The sequence below is a fragment of the Notolepis coatsorum genome (assembly GCF_963971535.1).
Source record: "Notolepis coatsorum genome assembly, chromosome: 7".
Classification (NCBI taxonomy): domain Eukaryota; kingdom Metazoa; phylum Chordata; class Actinopteri; order Aulopiformes; family Paralepididae; genus Notolepis; species Notolepis coatsorum.
This window is the reverse complement of record NC_140171.1, coordinates 12988999-13008998: the sequence shown is the minus strand read 5'-3', so window position 1 is coordinate 13008998 and position 20000 is coordinate 12988999. Positions and strand designations below refer to the sequence as shown.

Sequence of the window (20000 nt, the reverse complement as noted above, 5' to 3'; positions counted from 1 at the left end):
AACATATCGCAACACAAATATACAGACGGACGAACAACAGACGAACAACAACAAGAAACAAACAGAAATTAATAATAGTTTTCTTGAAGAAATAAAGAAAGAATAGCTAGTTATAAACCCTACCTCATAATCATAACTACCTACCTCATGCTATAGTCTACCCATATAACCCTGTATGATTGATAGCATGTACAGTAGTGCTGTATGTACTGTATATATAAATGTATATATTATATTTTACAGCATATATATATATATATCCATATCTGTCTGAATATACCTGTATACAATTCCTCTTCTTATATACCTGCATATAACTCTGTATGATAGTATGATGTACAATAACGCTCTATATACCATATATATATACAGTATATATTTAGTCTTACCATGTATATATATCTATCCACATCTGTATGTACATACCTGCATATAATCCTTTTTACATAACTGTAGATACTATATCTATATTTGTACATATCCCTTACCTACTCTTACTTGTTACGCTGCTGGCAAGTATGACTTACTACCATAGTGTCTTTATACCTGTAGCACTGTACATATGAATACTACAACTCTGTACATACATATGATTAACACTATACTCAGCAGTACTAATTTATATATTTTATACCCAATTTAATCTCCTGTGTACATTGTATATTACTATTTCACTTTACTGTTACATTTGCACTCTGGTTGGATGCCAAACAAATCAACGCTGAAACCTATACTCCACCGTGCAAAGAGTAGATCATTTTTTGTCTTCGGGGGTTTTACAGACAGCGGCGTGGCCCCATTGACTTAGTAGACTATTAGTAACCGGCCCATTTGATTTATGGAATATTAAATAACATCTTTAATGATGACTGTTTATTTGCCAAGGTGGCTGTTGGATCAGACAGACTGTGGCGCTACACCAACGTGAAGTGATAGTCAATAGAGGTCTCCTTATGTGAGACTAACTAGCCACAAAGAAAACATGAAGGAGAGACAGGAAAGACATTATGAATTGAAAATGGGGGACCCTGATGTTTGGGTCTGCATCCCCTTAACAATTGTGTGTATTGAGCCGTACTGTATTGTACCCATTCTGCAATCTGTTAATAAAGTTTTCAATCAATTAATCTAAACTTACTGACATAATAACTGCAGGAAACAGTGTTCTCCACTAGGTGGCGGCGTCTGACTATTGAACGGTTTGGCTGGTGAGTCAAGCTGGGGAGATTTCAGTCAAAGATTTTACCAGAGGCTTTTCATAATGTAGATTAAACTTGCTTCAGAACATTCTGGAACATTCTGACACTGAACTAATTTGTGATAGATTTGCCTAGCGATCTCAAAAGTGCAATTGTTGCAACCTGGACGGTTGTGTGGGAGTGAAAGGGTTAAGCCAGTGAACACCTCCAGTCAGCCTCCAGCGGTAGCCGTCCTGGAGACCAAATCAATGGTAAATGGATGCATTCATATAGTGCTTTACAACTTATGCCTCAAATTCACAGCAGAGGTAACCATGCTAGGTGCCAACCCGCTCATTGAGAGCAGTTAAGTGTCTTGCTCAAGGACACTTCGACCTTCTGATTATCAGTCTACCTCTCTACCTCCTGAGCCACTGTCGCCCTAACTGTCTCCTCCAGCATTCAGCCTTTTCACCTCCAGCGCCAAGTTGCTTTTTGAAAAGTAGGACACTGTTTCACAGATACAGTAGTGCTTTTTAGTTTAGTTTTTTCCTCTAGGCTGTAAGTGAAGTTCTACCAAAGTGAGACAGAACTTTTAACTTTAAACCTTTAACTTTTAACTTTTTTTAACCCTATTTAGGCCAAAGTCCATAAACCAATAACGGTAAACTGATGAACTCATGGCTGTCTCAGGAAACTCATTCATGACCAAACCAGCGCCGACAATGTGTGTGTGTGTGTGTGTGTGTGTGTGTGTGTGTGTGTGTGTGTGTGTGTGTGTGTGTGTGTGTGTGTGTGTGTGTGTGTGTGTGTGTGTGTGTGTGTGTGTGTGTGTGTGCGTGCGTGCGCGCGCGCGTGTGTGTGTGTGTGCGTGCGTGCGTGTGTGTGTCTGATGCGGTACAAAACATCTTACCATCTATGTACAAGCATACTAGCATACTAGATTGCTACCAGAATGGTTTGGTTTTACCAATGTTGTCTTTGCTAACATCCCAAATACACCTGATGTTGTTTTTGTTGACACCAGCCACAAGGAGGTGCTAATCTTAGAAGTAGGCTGTGCCTTTGACCTGTACATGGACCAGGCTTTCCAGGACAAGTATATAAAATACCAACCATTGCTCGATGTGATAACCAGCCTTGGGTACAAGTGTAGATATAGTATAGTTATATTCGGAAGTCTTGGCCATGTATATAAATGCACCATGAGCGGTCTGAGAATTGCTGCAATGTCAAAGAGAAAAGCCAAACAAATTGTTCTGACTCAGCTATTATTGGCAGCTTAGCCGTGTGGAGAAGGGGGTGCTATGTGTACCCTTAAGTTTTCAGTACACATTTTCTGATTGCACTCGCATTGTTTATGTCCTTTGTATGAGGCCTCCTTGTACTTCTGTTTATGTGGACATAAATAAACATTTCAAATGTGCCTGTGTGTGTGTGTGTGTGTGTGTGTGTGTGTGTGTGTGTGTGTGTGTGTGTGTGTGTGTGTGTGGTGTGTGTGTGTGTGTGTGTGTGTGTGTGTGTGTGTGTGTGTGTGTCTGTCTGTGGTTGCAGCTATCGCAGGTTCAACCACTTTGACGAGCTGTCGGGTCGGTTCTGGTTGCGTTCGTGGGCGGGTTCAGCAGATTCTCTGGACAACCCTGCCTTCACGCGCTCCGACGAGATACTACACCTGCGGGCGCTCGACCGCGCCTGCTGTTACCATGACGATACACTGTCGCTGGCCTCCACCTGTGCCAGCCACGGAACGCGCATCAACACCATCTACCCCCACAGGTACTACAGACACACATCAACACCGTCTATCTCCACAGGTACAGACACACATCAACACAGTCTATCTCCACAGGTACAGACACACATCAACACCGTCTACCCCCACAGGTACTACAGACACACATCAACACAGTCTATCTCCACAGGTACAGACACACATCAACACAGTCTATCTCCACAGGTACAGACACACATCAACACCATATACCCCCACAGGTACAGACACACATCAACACCGTCTATCCCCACAGGTACAGACACATATCAACACAGTCTATCTCCACAGGTACACTACAGACACATATCAACACAGTCTATCTCCACAGGTACAGACACACATGGGTGAGCGAGCCTTCTGCTCGGCTGCACCACGCCTGTGGAACAGCCTCCCCATCCAGCTGAGGGCACCACAGAGCCTGGACTCTTTTAAAGCTGTTTAAAAAAGGCCTTTGATTGCTAGCGTTTTACTTATTTTTTCTTGTGGTTTTTTTTTCTTGTGCTGTTGCCTTTAATTTTCTGTTTATACTATGTTTCTAACTATGTTCTATTTTTATTTTTACTCTGTATTTTATTTTTTATTAATACATATTTTCTTTAACTATGTTTTAACCCTGTAGCACTTAGTGATCCTAGTGAACGAAAAGTGCAATACAAATACAATTTATTATTATTATTATCAATTATTATCAGTCTACCTACACAGGTACAGACACACACATCAACACAGATACAGACACATAATCTGGAGAGGTATGGTTCAAAAGTTACAAGCCAGAAGGTAAAGTTCATCATTATAGCGCCACCATCTGGCCAAATGGCACCAAAGTCGACACTTCCTTCAGAGTTAGATACACACACGCTGTTTCTCTCTGATCCCCCCTCTCTGCAGCTCCCAGTACGGCTGGAGAGGAAGCGAGGTGAGCGTGGGGGAGTGTGTGTTGGACTCGGGCAAGGCCAGCGACCTGTCCGTGTGCAGCTGGCCCGTAGAGCCCATCCACTGGACACCCTTCCCCCTGCTGCAGCAGCTGGCCTCGCACCCCCACAGGACCCCGCAGGTAACTGAGTACTTTCACTCGAGTACTGTACTGAAAATTATATTTCACTTAAGGAGATGTTGCGGAAATTAATCTTAACTTTTTTTTTCAATTGAACATTTTCTTTCAACGGGTACAGTGTCAGGGCACAACATGTGTTTATAATCAAACAATTATCCTTATATCAATGTCTTTATTGTCCAGTGGTGGTGGACATTTAATTTGACCAAGTCCGGTGAGCTCAAGAGAAATGGATATCGAGTCAAGGGATAGCAAAGAAAATTGTTTTATTCCGTGCGCACAGGAGGATCAATACAATGTACAGACAATCTGAGAAGTGAGCCCCGAGTCAAGGTGACCCTGAGCTTTATACAATAAGAGAGGCAAGGTTTGCATACAGGAGAAATGTGTCCTATCATATGACGTGGGATGAATACTGATACTGATACTGAAGTCTGCACCCGCTGTGGCTAGGAGTGGTTTAAGACAAAACATGTTGTCTGTACGTCAGAGCGTTCCGTAGTAAGAAGATTTCTCGTAAATGGAGTAAAGGGATAGTACAAGAAGTATTGACAGTGTTTCTTAAAGGGTCCCAAAGCATTAAGAGGGTGAACATATGATTTGTCTATAATAGAGAACAGGTGTGATTTTAATCTTTAATTTCTAGATTTTGCATGGAAAGCGAAAGAGTGGAACGAGCACACAAATGACAACAGCAACACTGTTCATCTCTTCATACCACTGTTCTTCACCTCTTCATACCACTGTTCATCTCTTCATACCACTGTTCATCTCTTCATACCACTGTTCATTTCTTCATACCACTGTTCATCTCTTCATACCACTGTTCATCTCTTCATACCACTGTTGGGGGAAATTGTCTGGGGGCGTGTACAGGCCTGTATAGGAGACACCAATTCCACCACTTTTTTAAAAACCGGTTGAAGAGTCAACTTTATTTCTTTCCTGGTAAAGGAACTTATTTAGTGTTAGAAGATTAAGAGGATTCTTCAACAGAGTTAGATGGTCGCCGTGAACGTGGAATGAGCTCTCGGTAGTAGAAGTTCCACTCGGGTCTGGGCACGTGTTGCCCAGAGGAACTGAATCTCTGTGTAGTTAAAGTGTTCTGACACGTGTATTAATGATTTGAAATCCACTTGTTGCAAGAATAAAAGGTGATTTATTGCTCACAGTTCATATTGTTTCCAATAATAGACAAAAACAAAATTCAATATTTAACACTATGATCGCCATGGACGAGTTTACACGTCATTCCTAGCCATGCTCATTCTGCCGAAGACGCCGTAACTCGTCTTTGATGTCAATATTTCAAAAATCTGTCATCGAAATCATATTTCCTTTCCGGAGTCCTGAGACACACTGCAAAGCTCCACGCAACTCTCTAGCGGTTCAAGAGCGCCATCTGGTGGCCGATCGGCAGATCGCCAACCGGAAATTAACCTTTGAACCGGTAGTGCTCATCCATATGTGGTCCGGGCACTCGCTATCGTTAGAGAGACTCCGTATTGACACAGTGAACATCGATCGGTGCAAATAACTCGAAAAAACAACATGATTTGGACGTATACTATTATACTCAGATGAAAAAATTTACAATTCCCGCACTCACTTTTTCTCTGCTTTTATTGTCGTCAACGTTTCGGCTATTCAGCCTTCATCAGGACAGTGGCATCTTATACAACCTGGAAATGGATCGGGCATTTCTCCATCCCATAATAGAAAAAATTCTGTTCCACGCTCATCTGCCAGCGGCGTGAGGAAGCCACGGTAAGATTCAGCGTTATATTCTAACGTATTCCATATAAACTGCTATGATGAACATATGACCCACTCTGGATGAATCATCTAACGCTGCCCACGGAATTATAAACGATCCCCCGCCCATCCGGTCATCATCAGATGATGCGTAGAAACTTCTAGAACCACGTCCAGTTGACATTTTTTATCTTGCACAGATTCCTACCAAACTGTATTTGATCATCAATATAATGCATTTAGGGCTATAAATCACGTTCTGAAGAAAGCTGCAGAAAACGATAAAAACATACTTATACTTTAGACCATATTTTAGTATGAATATGTGAATGAAAAAGTTTAACGTTGCTACACCCTGAACAATACATATAGGACATTGAATGGGCCATAATAATAGCAATTTAGCAATAGAATTTAAAAAGTTATAGCCCTGCAAAGAAGGGGAACTTCTCCATAGACAAATAGAGCTGGCGAGGGATGGTAAATTATGAATTTAACCCATGGCGATTAAAGTGTTAATTTACAATATTGCTTCCTCCAGCTAGTAACACCTGAGTCAAACAAATCCCACTGATTATATTGACCCCCGACCCCTGACCTAATGACCTGACCCAATGACTGTGACACTGCTCCCTCAAGTGGTGGGAGGTTACAAAACAACAAAAATAAAGCATGACACAAATGGCCCTAGACTCTGAATTGTGTTGAAATAATAAAGATTTTTTTTAATATAAAAAATATTAAAACTTTCAATTTACACGCTTTACAAAATAAAACATAAACCCACAACACTCCCGCCCAAGACTGTGAATGTCTGAGTGAATGGGTGAATGTGACGCATAAGTTGTAAAGCGCTTTGGATAAAAGCGCTATATAAATGCAGTCCATTTCCGTGTAGGTTATACCTTGTCCTATAAACTCAAATAAATAATGAATGTACAACAAACAAATCATGGGACTCCAAATTCAACCGTTAAAAATAAAAACAAAATGACTCAGTCTTACCTAACTACAGTAAGTGATTGCTGTCGTCAGCGCTCGCATGGCCAGGGGTTCCTAGATGACATCATTCACAGTTTGGGTTTTGAGATAATTTTATCTGAAAGAATTGCAGTATAGTCTATGTGCATAATTATAATGAGTCATTTGGTGATTTTGGTTTCTGGGTGACAGAAGAATGTTCCAATGAATTTAACTAGATGGAAACGGCACCAGCTGACATCAACTTGTAGACGGCTTTTCTTTTAAGAAGTGAAACTAGACATTAAACTGTCAAGTCTACATCGAGAGCCGCCAGTTCAGCTGTCTAGTCTTGTTTCCCGGTGAGACCTAACCCTTTCACTGCCACACTACCAAAGGGTTAACCCTTTCACTGCCACACTACCAAAGGTTTAACCCTTTCACTGCGACAATACAGAAGGATAACCCTTTCACTGCCACACGACAAAGGGTTAACCCTTTCACTGCGACAATACAGAAGGATAACCCTTTCACTGCCACATGACAAAGGGTTAACCCTTTCACTACCACACTACAGACGGTTGGCAGTGAAAGGGTTAACCTTCTGTAGTGTGGTAGTGAAAGGGTTAAAGGGGAATGTATAGATGTAGCAGTACTGTCTATCTGTATGTCATATATGTCCTGATTAATTGAAAATGGGGGACCCTGATGTAAACAAGACGAACGTCTTTCTCTGGTCTGCATCCCCTTAACAATTGTGTGTATTGAGCTGTACTGTATTGTACCCATTCTGCAATCTGTTAATAAAGTTTTCAATCAATTCAATCAAACGCCACCTGTGTTCCAACGTGTGGGGCAGCAGTGGCTCAGGAGGTGGAGCGGTTGTCAGAAGGTTCCCAGTTCAATTCGTCGAAGCGTCCTTGAGCAAGACAGTTAACCCCCTAACTGCTCCCGATCAGCGGGTTGGCACCTTGCAGGGTCCGCCGAATGTGAGGAGCAAATTGTAAAGCGCTTTGGATAAAAGCTGCTATATAAATGCACCATTTAGCATTTTTCCATTCCTGTACCCAAGGAGAGTTCAGTTAACCCTCTCCTAAAGCAACAAATCAGAGAGAGAGAGCCCTGTAAATGGTAAATGGCTGCATTTATATAGCGCATCCAAAGCTCTTTACAATTTGTTCCTCACATTTTACCCATTCGCTCACCGACGGCGGAGGCAACCATGCAAGGTGCCGACCTGCTCATCAGGAGCAATTAGGGGTTAAGTGTCTTGCTCAAGGAAATCGAACCGGGAACCTCCGGATTACCAGACGACTGCTCTACCTCCCGAGCCACTGTCGCTCCCTGTGACACCCGTCACCTGGATGTAAAATCCGGGGCCGCTCCTTAAGACAATTGACCCAGGTTTGTCCGAGGGAAGCAACAGTTGTGATTGGAGGATGGCGAAAAAGAGGGCGGGGTTTGAGATAGGTCAATACCGTACATGGAGCGCTGACTTTGTTGAGCCATGACACGTGAGTTCTCACCCCCGATTGAGATGAGCACACACACTCATGCTGCACACGCTCACACTTATGGTCACTTTACAAAAGGAAAGGTCACTTTAAAAATAGTATAGTATAACTTGAGATTGTATAATATAGCATTGTATAGCAGTGTACATAAAGACCCAGTGCCTCATCCGTAGCTAACAGTGTATTGCACTACCACAGGACCTAGCATGTCTTACCATGCTCTTGTAAAAACTCATGTACATATACCAATATGCCCTACTTTGATTACTTGTATTATTGCACAAATGTCGTTCATCCTATTGGATTCTTATTATATTATTATTATTGTATTATGCACAATCGTTGCGGGCAAGACCCCCCGCATTTCACTGTATACTTGTATGCCGTGACAAATAAAACTCTTGACTTGACTTGATTTGTTGTAGTATTTCAAACAAGCTTGAACCAGAATTGAAACCTCATTTGCTTACACAAACATTCCCCTTTAATTACAGACTAGGATATGGACACGGATCTATAACTCACTCTGTTGGTTGCTCGGTTGGTCCACAAAAATGTCCCCACCCTCTAGCAGCCACAGTTTCTGCCCTAGGAGGCTGAGATTTGGCATGAAGATCAAGTGTGTGTGTATGTGTGTGCGTGTGCATGCGTCGTGTATGTGGTCGCATCTTATTGTGGCTTTGTTTGTTTCTTTTCTCCGGGGTAGATTTGTAAGCTCACTGTCAGCAACGCCCTGCTTCACACAGTGACATACGTCCACTGTGCTGCGCGCTGCCCAGTACAACCACAGTGCTGCTCTGTTGGCCTCGGAGCTGCTCCACTGTGCTGCGCGCTGCCCAGTACAACCACAGTGCTGCTCTGTTGGCCTCGGAGCTGGTCCACTGTGCTGCCCAGTACAACCACAGTGCTGCTCTGTTGGCCTCGGAGCTGCTCCACTGTGCTGCGCGCTGCCCAGTACAACCACAGTGCTGCTCTGTTGGCCTCGGAGCTGGTCCACTGTGCTGCCCAGTACAACCACAGTGCTGCTCTGTTGGCCTCGGAGCTGGTCCACTGTGAGCGGTTGGGGGTTAAGTGCCTTGCTCGAGGGCACTTCAGTGGCGGGGTGCTGCTGAGGGAGGGTAGAGTGTTATTCATACACTTCCCGCGCCCACAGTTTTCTCTCCCGTTCGGGAATAAACAGACAATTGATTGATTGAAGACTTTACTAACAGATTGCAGAATGGGTACAATACAGTACAGCTCAATACCAACAACTGCTAAGAGGATGCAGACCAGAGAAAGACGTTTGTCTCGTTTACATCAGGGTCCTCCATTTTCAATTCTTCAAGACATTTATGACATACAAATATATGGTACTGTGTAAGAAAAAGAGATCATAAAAAAAATATACATCCGAAGGGGAAGAAACTGTACATCGGCGGTGGTTGGGTGAGTGGGTGTGGGGGGGAGGGATTTTGACATTTACCGGGGCCAGTTTCTAATTGCAGCCACCCGTAGGTGCTCTTTGAGAGCGGTTTTGAAGGAGGGTAGGGATTCACATTCCTTTACGGCTGTGGGTAGGGCGTTCCAACCTTCTGTTCACGAGCCTGCTGCTCTTTAGATCACAAGATAAGCCTTTATTAACCATAACGCTGTAGATCCACCGTTTAAGATAAACCTTTATTACAATAACTTTGTATGTCCACTGTGTAAGATAAACCTTTATTACCATAACTCTGTATATCCACTGTTTAAGATAAGCCTTTATTAACCATAACTCTGTAGATCCACTGTTTAAGATAAACCTTTATTAAACTGCATGGCTCTATAATATAGTAGTTAAGAGTTAATAAAGGTTGATCTTAAATTGTGAACAGTGGATCTATAGAGTTAGGGTTAAAGCTTCAGTAGTCAACTTTTGAGAAATTAGCAAGAGTGAGTTTACTTGCCCAGCGGAAATAGAGCAGAACTCTGCATCACTTTTTTCAAGCCCATGCAACAAAGGTTTTCCACAGAGTCCCAGGAAAACCACAGACCAAAAGCATCCGATTGGTTATTGATGCAGGGAGCTGTTTTTGGCCAATCAGATGCTTTTGTGCCTGCCAAGTGGTGTTCCCAGGGTCGCATCGGAAAACTCAGAAAACCGGAAAAACCACCCTCGTGTTTCTCATCAAAGCGCATGCACAAACGTGCAAAGCCACCTGCCGATCCGGGGATGGGAAATATTTTTTATTAGTATCACTTTTCTTTTTTATTCAGCTTCTGGTGCCTCTGGGAGTCTGTGGGAAACCTTGCACATGCATGGGCTTGAAGCGTTAACCCCAACTCTATAGATCCACTGTTCAAAATTTAACACAAACCTTTATTAACTCCAACTCTATAGATCCACTGTTCACAATTTAAGATAAACCTTTATTAACTCCAACTCTATAGATCCACTGTTCACAATTAAACCTTTATTAACTCCAACTCTATAGATCCACTTTTCACAATTTAACATAAACCTTTATTAACTATAGATCCACTGTTCACAATTGAACATAAACCTTTATTAACTCACTCTATATATCCACTGTTCACAATTGAACATAAACCTTTATCAACTATAGATCTACTGTTCAATTCATCAGCTCTCAGTATCAGTTATTGCAAAAGACAGAAAAATACTGCCTGAAGTATTATATTTAGTATCGTGAAGATAGATATGCCTGAAGTTTAGCATCATAGAGATAAACTGCCTGAAGTTTAGTGTCGTGGAGATAAATACTGTCTGAAGTCTAGAAGACAATACCACTACTACGTGTAGCACCAAATGTATTGGAGCTTACCTGCTCCAATTCCCAACACGCACACAATACACTTTTACCGAGTTGGCTAACTAAGTCACATACAAACATCTAACCAACAGCAAACCAGAAACAAAAGGGAAGACACCGGAAGTGCCACATGGTTTTAAAACAAGAGGAGGGTTTCTGATTGGTCAACTGGTGGATTGATTGATGACTGGCTGGGTTCCTATTGGTGTCTTGATGAATGACAGGAACCTGGATCAGAGTAGCAGGTGGAGGGAGAGGGGGAGACAGAAAAGGACAAACAAAATACAACAGCCACATGCTGGAACGTAACACGTTTATCATCATGAAGATAAATACTGCCTGAAGTTTAGTGTCATAGAGATAAATACTACCTGAAGTTTAGTATCATAGAGATAAATACTGCCTGAAGTTTAGTATTGTGAGGATAAATACTGCCTGAAGTTTAGTATTGTGAAGATAAATACTGCATGAAGTTTATAGTGTGGAGACAGAGAGATGTTTTATTACCTTGGACTGTCTTCATGTTACTGTGTAGTTTTGTTCACAGTATGGCAGGGACTGGCAGCAGCTAGTAGCTACAAGCCCCCTATCATTAGTGGCTCACCATTCATAGCAGTGGTGAGAGAGGGAGAGAGTTTTTTTTTATTCATACATACATATATACATACCAAGGCATACAGTGAAATGCGGTTGGCCATGCCCGCTTCGATTGTCCAATAAAAACAATAGTAATAGTAATAATAATAAAAAAGATAACTAGAATAGACATGGTAAATAGACATGTTAATAAATCACTTAACACTTTGATTGCCCAACCCGAGTTTTCTCGGGTTTACCCCCCGCGGGTTGAATGCCCACTCACGAGAATTCTCGTATTTTGTCGTTTTTTTATTTTTATTAGCGATCTGAAATCATATTTCATCAACCGAGTCTACCGTTGGAAATTCAGCCACTCCAGGCGCTCAGATGTGAAAAAAGCGCCCCCTATCGTCTCCCAGATGGTAATTCACCCTTTTGGATTGGACTCAGTGAAAATAAATGAGAAAAAAAATCCCGGACTCCACATTTTACTTCTCACTCACGCAGCCGGGGTCGATCAGCTCCACTCTGGAGCCTCAGAGCAGCGGGGATTATGTGTTTTTACAGTATACACGGTGGATGAATAAAAGGATTGATTTTTTCGAATGGCGATCAGGAATTGGAATAATCCATTTGGATACCATCTGATCTCAGGTAAGGAATCTATGTTACCAGTCTTAGGATAATCAGACTCGTTTTCACGGAGATATAAGCTTTTATGTGATTATGTGATATGGCTGATTGACTGTGTGAGCGGTCAGGAAATAGGAGAATCGATTTTCAGCTCGCGGCCAGAGCGTGCATGCGTACACATATACTATCGATAATCTAGCGTTTATTTGAAAACTATTCATAAATAGGCCGAGAAATGACAACGTTCTAGAATATTCCAGTAAAGGGCGATTATCATGGAATGTCTTCTTTTTTCCGTGAAAACTAGTGCTTTTCAAAATGCTAGAAAACGGAAATGAAGCGATAAAAAAACAATCTGCTACGACAATGTTGACTGGAAAATGAGTCTTTGATAAGCGACGGGCAGATTAGACACATATGCAAGCCATTCTGAAGAAGGTGTGTTCACACCGAAACATCATATGATTACAGGCTGCCAATAAATTTGGAAAAACCTGGAGTGCGTGCCTGGACATTGTTTCCCTATCACTTAGACACATAGCCATAATTTAAAACATAGATTAGGCGATATTAACGTTAACATTGAAGTGGTGCTGGGCATTCAAGGAGGTAAAAAGGCATTAAGCTTGGGCTCTGAAAGTGTTAAAGGCACTGGATCCTATGTACATACCTATACAATGTGCAGTTTTTCCCTATGTCCCTATGCTATACTTGCTGTTACTAACCATACTATACAACAATCACAACAAGTTATTTTCTTAAAGTGACCTTTTCCTTCCTTTAAAGTGTCCTTTTCTTGTGTGTTTAAAGTGACCTGTGGTGCGTTTGTGAGTGTGCGAGTGCAGAATGTTGTGTTGTGTGTGTGTGTGTGTGTGGAGAGATCAGTGTTCAGTGTTCAGTGTAGTCTCTCTGTTCTTGTTGCATGTGTATACGGAGGCGCTTGCCTGACCGCAGCAGCTTGAACAGGCTATTATTGGGGTGGTGAGGGTCCTTCATTATTCTGCAGGCTCTGGATTTGCACCTCCTATTGTATAAGTCCTGCGGGGGTGGTAGTGCAATACCCGTAGTCCATTCTGCTGAGCGCACCACTCTCTGTAGGGCCTTCCTATCCTGGGCTGTGCTGTTTCCAAACCAGGCAGTGATGTTCCCAGTCAGAATGCTCTCTACAGCCCCGGAATAGAAGGAGTGGAGTATCTTCCCTGATACTCTGAACTTCCTCATGTGGTAGAGGCGCTGTTTCGCCTTTTTTTACCACAGTGGCTAATACTAAGTTGATGTGAGTGAGTGGACACTTTTTGTATCACAAACAGTACTGTATTTGCAAATCTGGTATGTCATAAATGTATAGATGTAGCAGTACTGTCTATCTGTATGTTGTGTGTGTCATATATGTTATGATGAATTGAAAATGGGGGACCCTGATGTAAACAAGACGAACGTCTTTCTCTGGTCTGCATCCCCTTAACAATTGTATGTATTGAGCTGTACTGTACTGTACCCATTCTGCAATCTGTTAATAAACTTTTCAAGTTTCAAGTTCAAGTTTCTTTAATAGTTGTCATACTGAAGTACAGAATACTTTTATACAAAATGCTTCTTACTGTTGCGCTCCAGAGACTGTGCAAGACAAGATAAGTATGAAATAAAATAACATAGTAAAATTAGAAGTAAAAAAAATGAGGTCACAGTGTTCAGTTTAGACATATGTACAATGTTCGATGCAGAATAGACGTAGTTACCATACAATATACAATACTGTGCAGTGTACTAATATACAATACTATATAGTGCAAGGCAGAAATGGAGAAATGGGACGAGGTGCAATTTAGGTACAATTCACAGTAGGTGTACGAGTTGTAGTGCAAATCCTTTATCAATAAATATAAAGTGTAAGTGTGTTTGTGTGATCTAAAGTGTGGAGAGTGGGTGCTGCAGTGTGTTGTTTGTTTGAGTGAGTGTGTGCGTGTGGGTGTGTGTGCTGTGTGCATTTGATGGTTGTTGCATAGTGATTATTGTTCGTTTAGCAGCCTGATGGCCTGGGGATAGAAGCTTCTTCTGAGTCTTTCTGTGCTCGCCTTAAGACTCCGGTATCGCTTGCCTGACCGCAGCAGTTCAAAGAGGCAGTTGTTCGGGTGGCTCGAGTCCTTAATAATTCTCTTAGCCTTCCCCTTGCACCGCTTGTTGTAAATGTTCTGGAGGGTGGGAAGCCCCCCTCCAATTGTGCGTTCGGCTGAACGTGTCACTCTTTGTAGTCTGCTACGGTCTTGTGCAGTGCTATTCCCAAACCAGGAGGTGATGTTGCCGGTCAGGATGCTCTCTATTGTACATGAGTAGAAGTTCCTAAGGATCTTCTGACTGACTTGGAACTTCCTTAGGCGCCTGAGGAAGTAGAGGCGTTGTCGTGCCTTCTTCACAACACTGTCAATGTGTGTGGTCCATGTCAAGTCCTCGGATATGTGGGCTCCGAGGTACTTGAAACTGTTCACTCTCTCAACCGGTGCCCCGTCGATGCTGAGGGGGCTGTAGTCCTTGACCCCCGACCTCCTGAAGTCCACAATCATCTCTTTTGTTTTGCTGACGTTCAGGGAGAGGCAGTTCTCCTGACACCACTGTGACAGGTTCTCTACCTCTTCCAGGTAGGCCCTTTCGTCGTTGGCAGAGATCAGGCCCACCACTACTGTGTCATCAGCAAATTTGATGATGGTGTTGTCGTTCCGCTGTGCTACGCAGTCATGTGTGTACAGGGAGTAGAGGAGGGGGCTCAGAACACAGCCCTGGGGGGCCCCTATGTTGAGCGTGATGGATGAGGAGGTGCAGTTGCCGGCTCTTACCACCTGGGGTCTGCCCGTCAGGAAGTCCAAGACCCACTGGCAGAGGTCATAGTTCAAGCCCAGGTCCCTGAGCTTGGCTATGAGTTTGGAGGGGACTATGGTATTGAATGCTGAGCTGTAGTCGATGAACAGCATTCTCACATAGTTCCCCTGCCTCTTGTCCAGGTGTGATGCTGCTGTGTGCAGCACATGGGCTATGGCGTCCTCCGTGGACCTGTTGGGGCGATATGCAAATTGCAGAGGGTCCAGGTTTCAATCAATCAATTCAATCAATCAATCAATTCAATCAATCAATCAAAGTGGTGATGTGGACTCCCAGGTACTTAAAACTGCTCACCCTTTCTATGATGGCCCCATTTATCCACAGTGGCTTGTGTGTCCCCTGCTGGATTCTCCTAAAATCCACGATCAGCTCCTTGGTTTTAGAGAGAGAGAGAGAGAGAGAGAGGGGGGGGGGGTGCCCATAGAGACCAGACCTTGATGCCCTGAACAAAGACCCTGCATGCCCCCCTATCCAGTATCCTATAGACACCAGATACCTTTGCAGTATACAGTAAAAAAACGAATGAAAAATACAAAACTATGATAAGTGTGGTGTGTGTGTGTGTGCCCTGTGCACGTGTGTGTGTGCGTGCGCGTGCGTGTGTGTGTGCATCAATGCATACAGTATGCAGCATCACCCAGGCATGTATTTCCTGTACATTGTTCCTGATTGTTTGTTGTGTGTTGTTTCATAATGTAACCAGGTGAGGGCGTCGCGGACACGGTCCTACTGCGAGGGCATGGAGCTGGTAGACCTGGGGAAGAGCTGGACGGCCTGAGACCCTGAGACCCTGAGACCCTGAGACCGCCCCACAACACCGTGACGATAACATACAGCCTGCAGAGGAACAACACCGTGACGATAACATACAGCCTGCAGAGGAACAACACCGTGACGATAACATACAGCCTGCAGAGGAACAACACCGTGACGATAACATACAGCCTGCAGAGGAACAACACCGTGACGATAACATACAGCCTGCAGAGGAACAACACCGTGACGATAACATACAGCCTGCAGAGGAACAACACCGTGACGATAACATACAGCCTGCAGAGGAACAACACCGTGACGATAACATACAGCCTGCAGAGGAACAACACCGTGACGATAACATACAGCCTGCAGAGGAACAACACCGTGACAATAACATACAGCCTGCAGAGGAACAACACCGTGACGATAACATACAGCCTGCAGAGGAACAACACCGTGACGATAACATACAGCCTGCAGAGGAACAACACCGTGACGATAACATACAGCCTGCAGAGGAACAACACCGTGACGATAATAACATACAGCCTGCAGGGGAACAACACCGTGACGATAATAACATACAGCCTGCAGAGGAACAACACCGTGACGATAATAACATACAGCCTGCAGAGGAACAACACCGTGACGATAACATACAGCCTGCAGAGGAACAACACCGTGACGATAACATACAGCCTGCAGAGGAACAACACCGTGACGATAACATACAGCCTGCAGAGGAACAACACCGTGACGATAACATACAGCCTGCAGAGGAACAACACCGTGACGATAACATACAGCCTGCAGAGGAACACTTCTCACCCTGAAACCTAGCTCCTCACAACACCATGAAAATAACACACATTATTTGCATTTAATTTTCTGGGACTCAAAATTAAATGTTCTTCTTGTGTTTTATTTCAATAAATTTCTATAACATTTTCTACAGCCAGTGTTGTTTTGAACGTTTGTTTCACCTCTATTCCGCCCCCTATGTAAGCACTGCGAATAATAAACAATCACAATGGCCTAATGTTTTTCAATAATAACTTATTTCCTGGCATAGCCGTTGTTGGCCACAGTGTTTATCTATAAACCATCTGACTCCATACCTTACCGACAATCGGCGGTCTAGACGCTCATGTTTACAAAATGCCAAAACAAAAGACAAAAGACGTTTTTCATTTTCATTACACACATATACAGTAGCTGCTGTGCGTTGCCTCTGCCTGGCAGCGTTACTCTTTATACTGTACTAATATACTGTCTGTATTCTTCTACTCCTCGCGCTTCTTACTTAAAGGGCAGATCCAAACCTGAACGAAAAGACGGCCCCACCGCCAGAAAAATATATATAATGCAGAAAATAGAGGGATATGTTTTCATTGTTGTTCATGTTTTCAGTATGGAACCCCCTTCTCCCATAGGCTGAACCCCTATGCAGTATGGAATCCTCCTCTCCTATAGGCTTAACCCCAATAATAATAATAAACTTCATAATAATAAAATGAATACAAGAATTGCAACTCAAGGTGCTTCACAGCAGCAAAAAAAGACAAAGGCATAGAATGAGCAAAAATAGACAAAGTCGAGGTAAGATAAGACATAGAATCACAGTTCACAGTATCTAACATGCAACAGTGCAGTGCAATAAAACAGTTGGTAAAATAGAATAGACAGAGTAAAATAATGCAATAGTGCAGTTCTGAATGACTGTTTAAACAGTTTGAAACCTGACAGTCTTTCTTCCTCTTTTATACCCACACAACTTAACACCTGACAGTCTTTCTTCCTGTTTGATAGCCAATTTGACCATTTGAACATCCCTCTCGGGGCAAACCTCTCTCTCGGGGTGCAGTTCCATCTCTCAAGTCAAGTCAGCTTTATTTTTATAGCACATTTACAAATGACTAAAGCCAAACCAAAGTGCTTCACAGGTACATGATTAAAAAACGCATACATTGCAGTAATAAGTACTAAAAATACACAAACATTTCAGATAAATGTATTGTACAATTAAGAAAACAAGAGCAAGGTGCAATATAAAAGAGACAAGAAATTAGATTAAAAGTCCAGAGTAACAGCAAACGTCCTGTGCAAGTGGCAGGCTAGCTCTGGTCAACGGCCAGGGAAAAGAGGTGCGTTTTGAGCAGTGATTTAAAAGCCTCTAGGCTCTGGGCAGATCTCGTGTGGGGGGGGGGAGGCTGTTCCAGAGCCGAGGGGCAGCAGCAGCGAAGGCTCTATCTCCCCTGGTTTTGAGCCTGGTCCTAGGCACCTCCAGCAGCAGCTGGTCAGCAGACCTTAGGGCTATCAAACAGGAAGAAAGACTGTCAGGTTTTAAGTTGTGTGGGTATAAAAGAGGAAGAAAGACTGTCAGGTTTCAAACTGTTTAAACAGTCATTCAGAACTGCACTATTGCATTATTTTACTCTGTCTATTCTATTTTACTAACTGTTTTATTGCACTGCACTGTTGCATGTTAGATACTGTGAACTGTGATTCTATGTCTTATCTTACCTTGACTTTGTCTATTTTTGCTCATTCTATGCCTGTCTTTTTTTGCTGCTGTGAAGCACCTTGAGTTGCAATTCTTGTATTAATTTTATTATTATGAAGTTTATTATTATTATTGGGGTTAAGCCTATAGGAGAGGAGGATTCCATACTGCATAGGGGTTCAGCCTATGGGAGAAGGGGGTTCCATACTGAAAACATGAACAGCGACAGCGACTGCTACCAGACATTGACCTGGGACTTATAGGAACCCAAGGGGGACAAAGTAGACTACCCTGGTACTTTGATTAATGTATACTCAGTAGATAGTAAATTATTATAACACTACCTCCTGCATACTGCACCTCATGTGACACTGTGAATAATGTGAATATTCCTCAGCTAGTCAGATAGTAAATTATATTGACCATATTGATCAAATTGTTTACACTGCCTGTGTTGTCTTTTACTACCTGTATACTGTGTTGTTTTACTACCTGTACCCCTCCCCCCCTCCCCCCCATGCTGCTATGATGCCTGAATTTCCCCAAGGGGATCAATAAAGGAATATCTTATCTTATCTTATCTTAACAATGAAAACATATCCCTCTATTTTCTGTATTATATATATTTTTCTGGCGGTGGGGCCGTCTTTTCGTTCAGGTTTGGATCTGCCCTTTAAGTAAGAAGAGCGAGGAGTAGAAGAATACAGACAGTATATTAGTACAGTATAAAGAGTGGTGGTGCAGGAGCTCAGCCAGGTACAATGGAGCCAGCCCATATGTAATGTGGTCACGTTTCCTGGTACCAGTGAGAAGACGGGCAGCCGCATTTTGGACCAGTTGTAGGCGACGGAGCAGCGACTGGTCAAAGTCAACATACAGCGCATTACAGTAATCCAGCCATCCAAACGTGGCTGTGAGGTCTAAAAGCACGAGAATTGCGGGATTTCCAGAATCAGCAGCTAAAATGAGATCATTAAGAACTCTCAGGAGGGCTGTTTCGGTGCTATGGCGCGGTTTAAAGCCAGACTGAAATTTGCTGCGTGGATTTTGTGTGCATCTAAAAACAGTTGTAACTGCAGGTAAACTGCTCGCTCCAGGACTTTTGACAGAAAAGGTAGTTGAGAAATGGGCCTGAAGTTAGAGAGAATAGAGGGATCAAGGTTTTTATTTTTAATCAGGGGACTTGTACCACAGCATGTTTGAAGGCGGTTGGGACACAGCCAGAGCTGAGAGAGGAGTTTATCAACAATAAAATAATGGGCAAGACCGAATCAAGCACTTCTTTTAGAAGGCGAGAGGGGCCGCAGGTGCTTAATTATGTCAGAAAGAGAGGAGGGAGAAACAGGCTCAAACTGCTCCAAAACAGCAGGCAGGGGGTGTAGAGGGGGGGGGGGGGGGCTGAGGAGGCTGTGGTGAGAACTGGTCTGAGACCAGAGATTTTATCAATAAAAAAAGTTTAGAAATCTTTCACAGAGAGCAGATGATGGCACAACTGGGGAAACATCACGGGTTTATGAGGGAGTTAAGATTTTTTTTTAATAATCTGAAGTATGGAACCCCCCCCCCCCCCCCCACAGGCCCTACCCCTATACAGTATGGACCCCCCCCCCCCCCCCCCA

At 43.1% G+C, this 20000-nt stretch overlaps 1 protein-coding gene across 1 annotated transcript in view; it reads left to right on the top strand.

Annotated features, from left to right (window-relative positions):
- The window catches only part of LOC311231990 (uncharacterized protein), a 35456-nt gene extending 19428 nt beyond the window's left edge, over positions 1 to 16028 (top strand). Inside the window, exons 9-11 of the mRNA XM_084318639.1 lie at positions 2733 to 2954; positions 3844 to 4009; positions 15823 to 16028. Coding sequence (XP_084174765.1) covers positions 2733 to 2954; positions 3844 to 4009; positions 15823 to 15897 — 463 coding nt within the window. The 3' untranslated portion in view covers positions 15898 to 16028. The remainder of the gene's footprint in view (positions 1 to 2732; positions 2955 to 3843; positions 4010 to 15822) is intronic.
- Positions 16029 to 20000: the final 3972 nt, after the last annotated feature.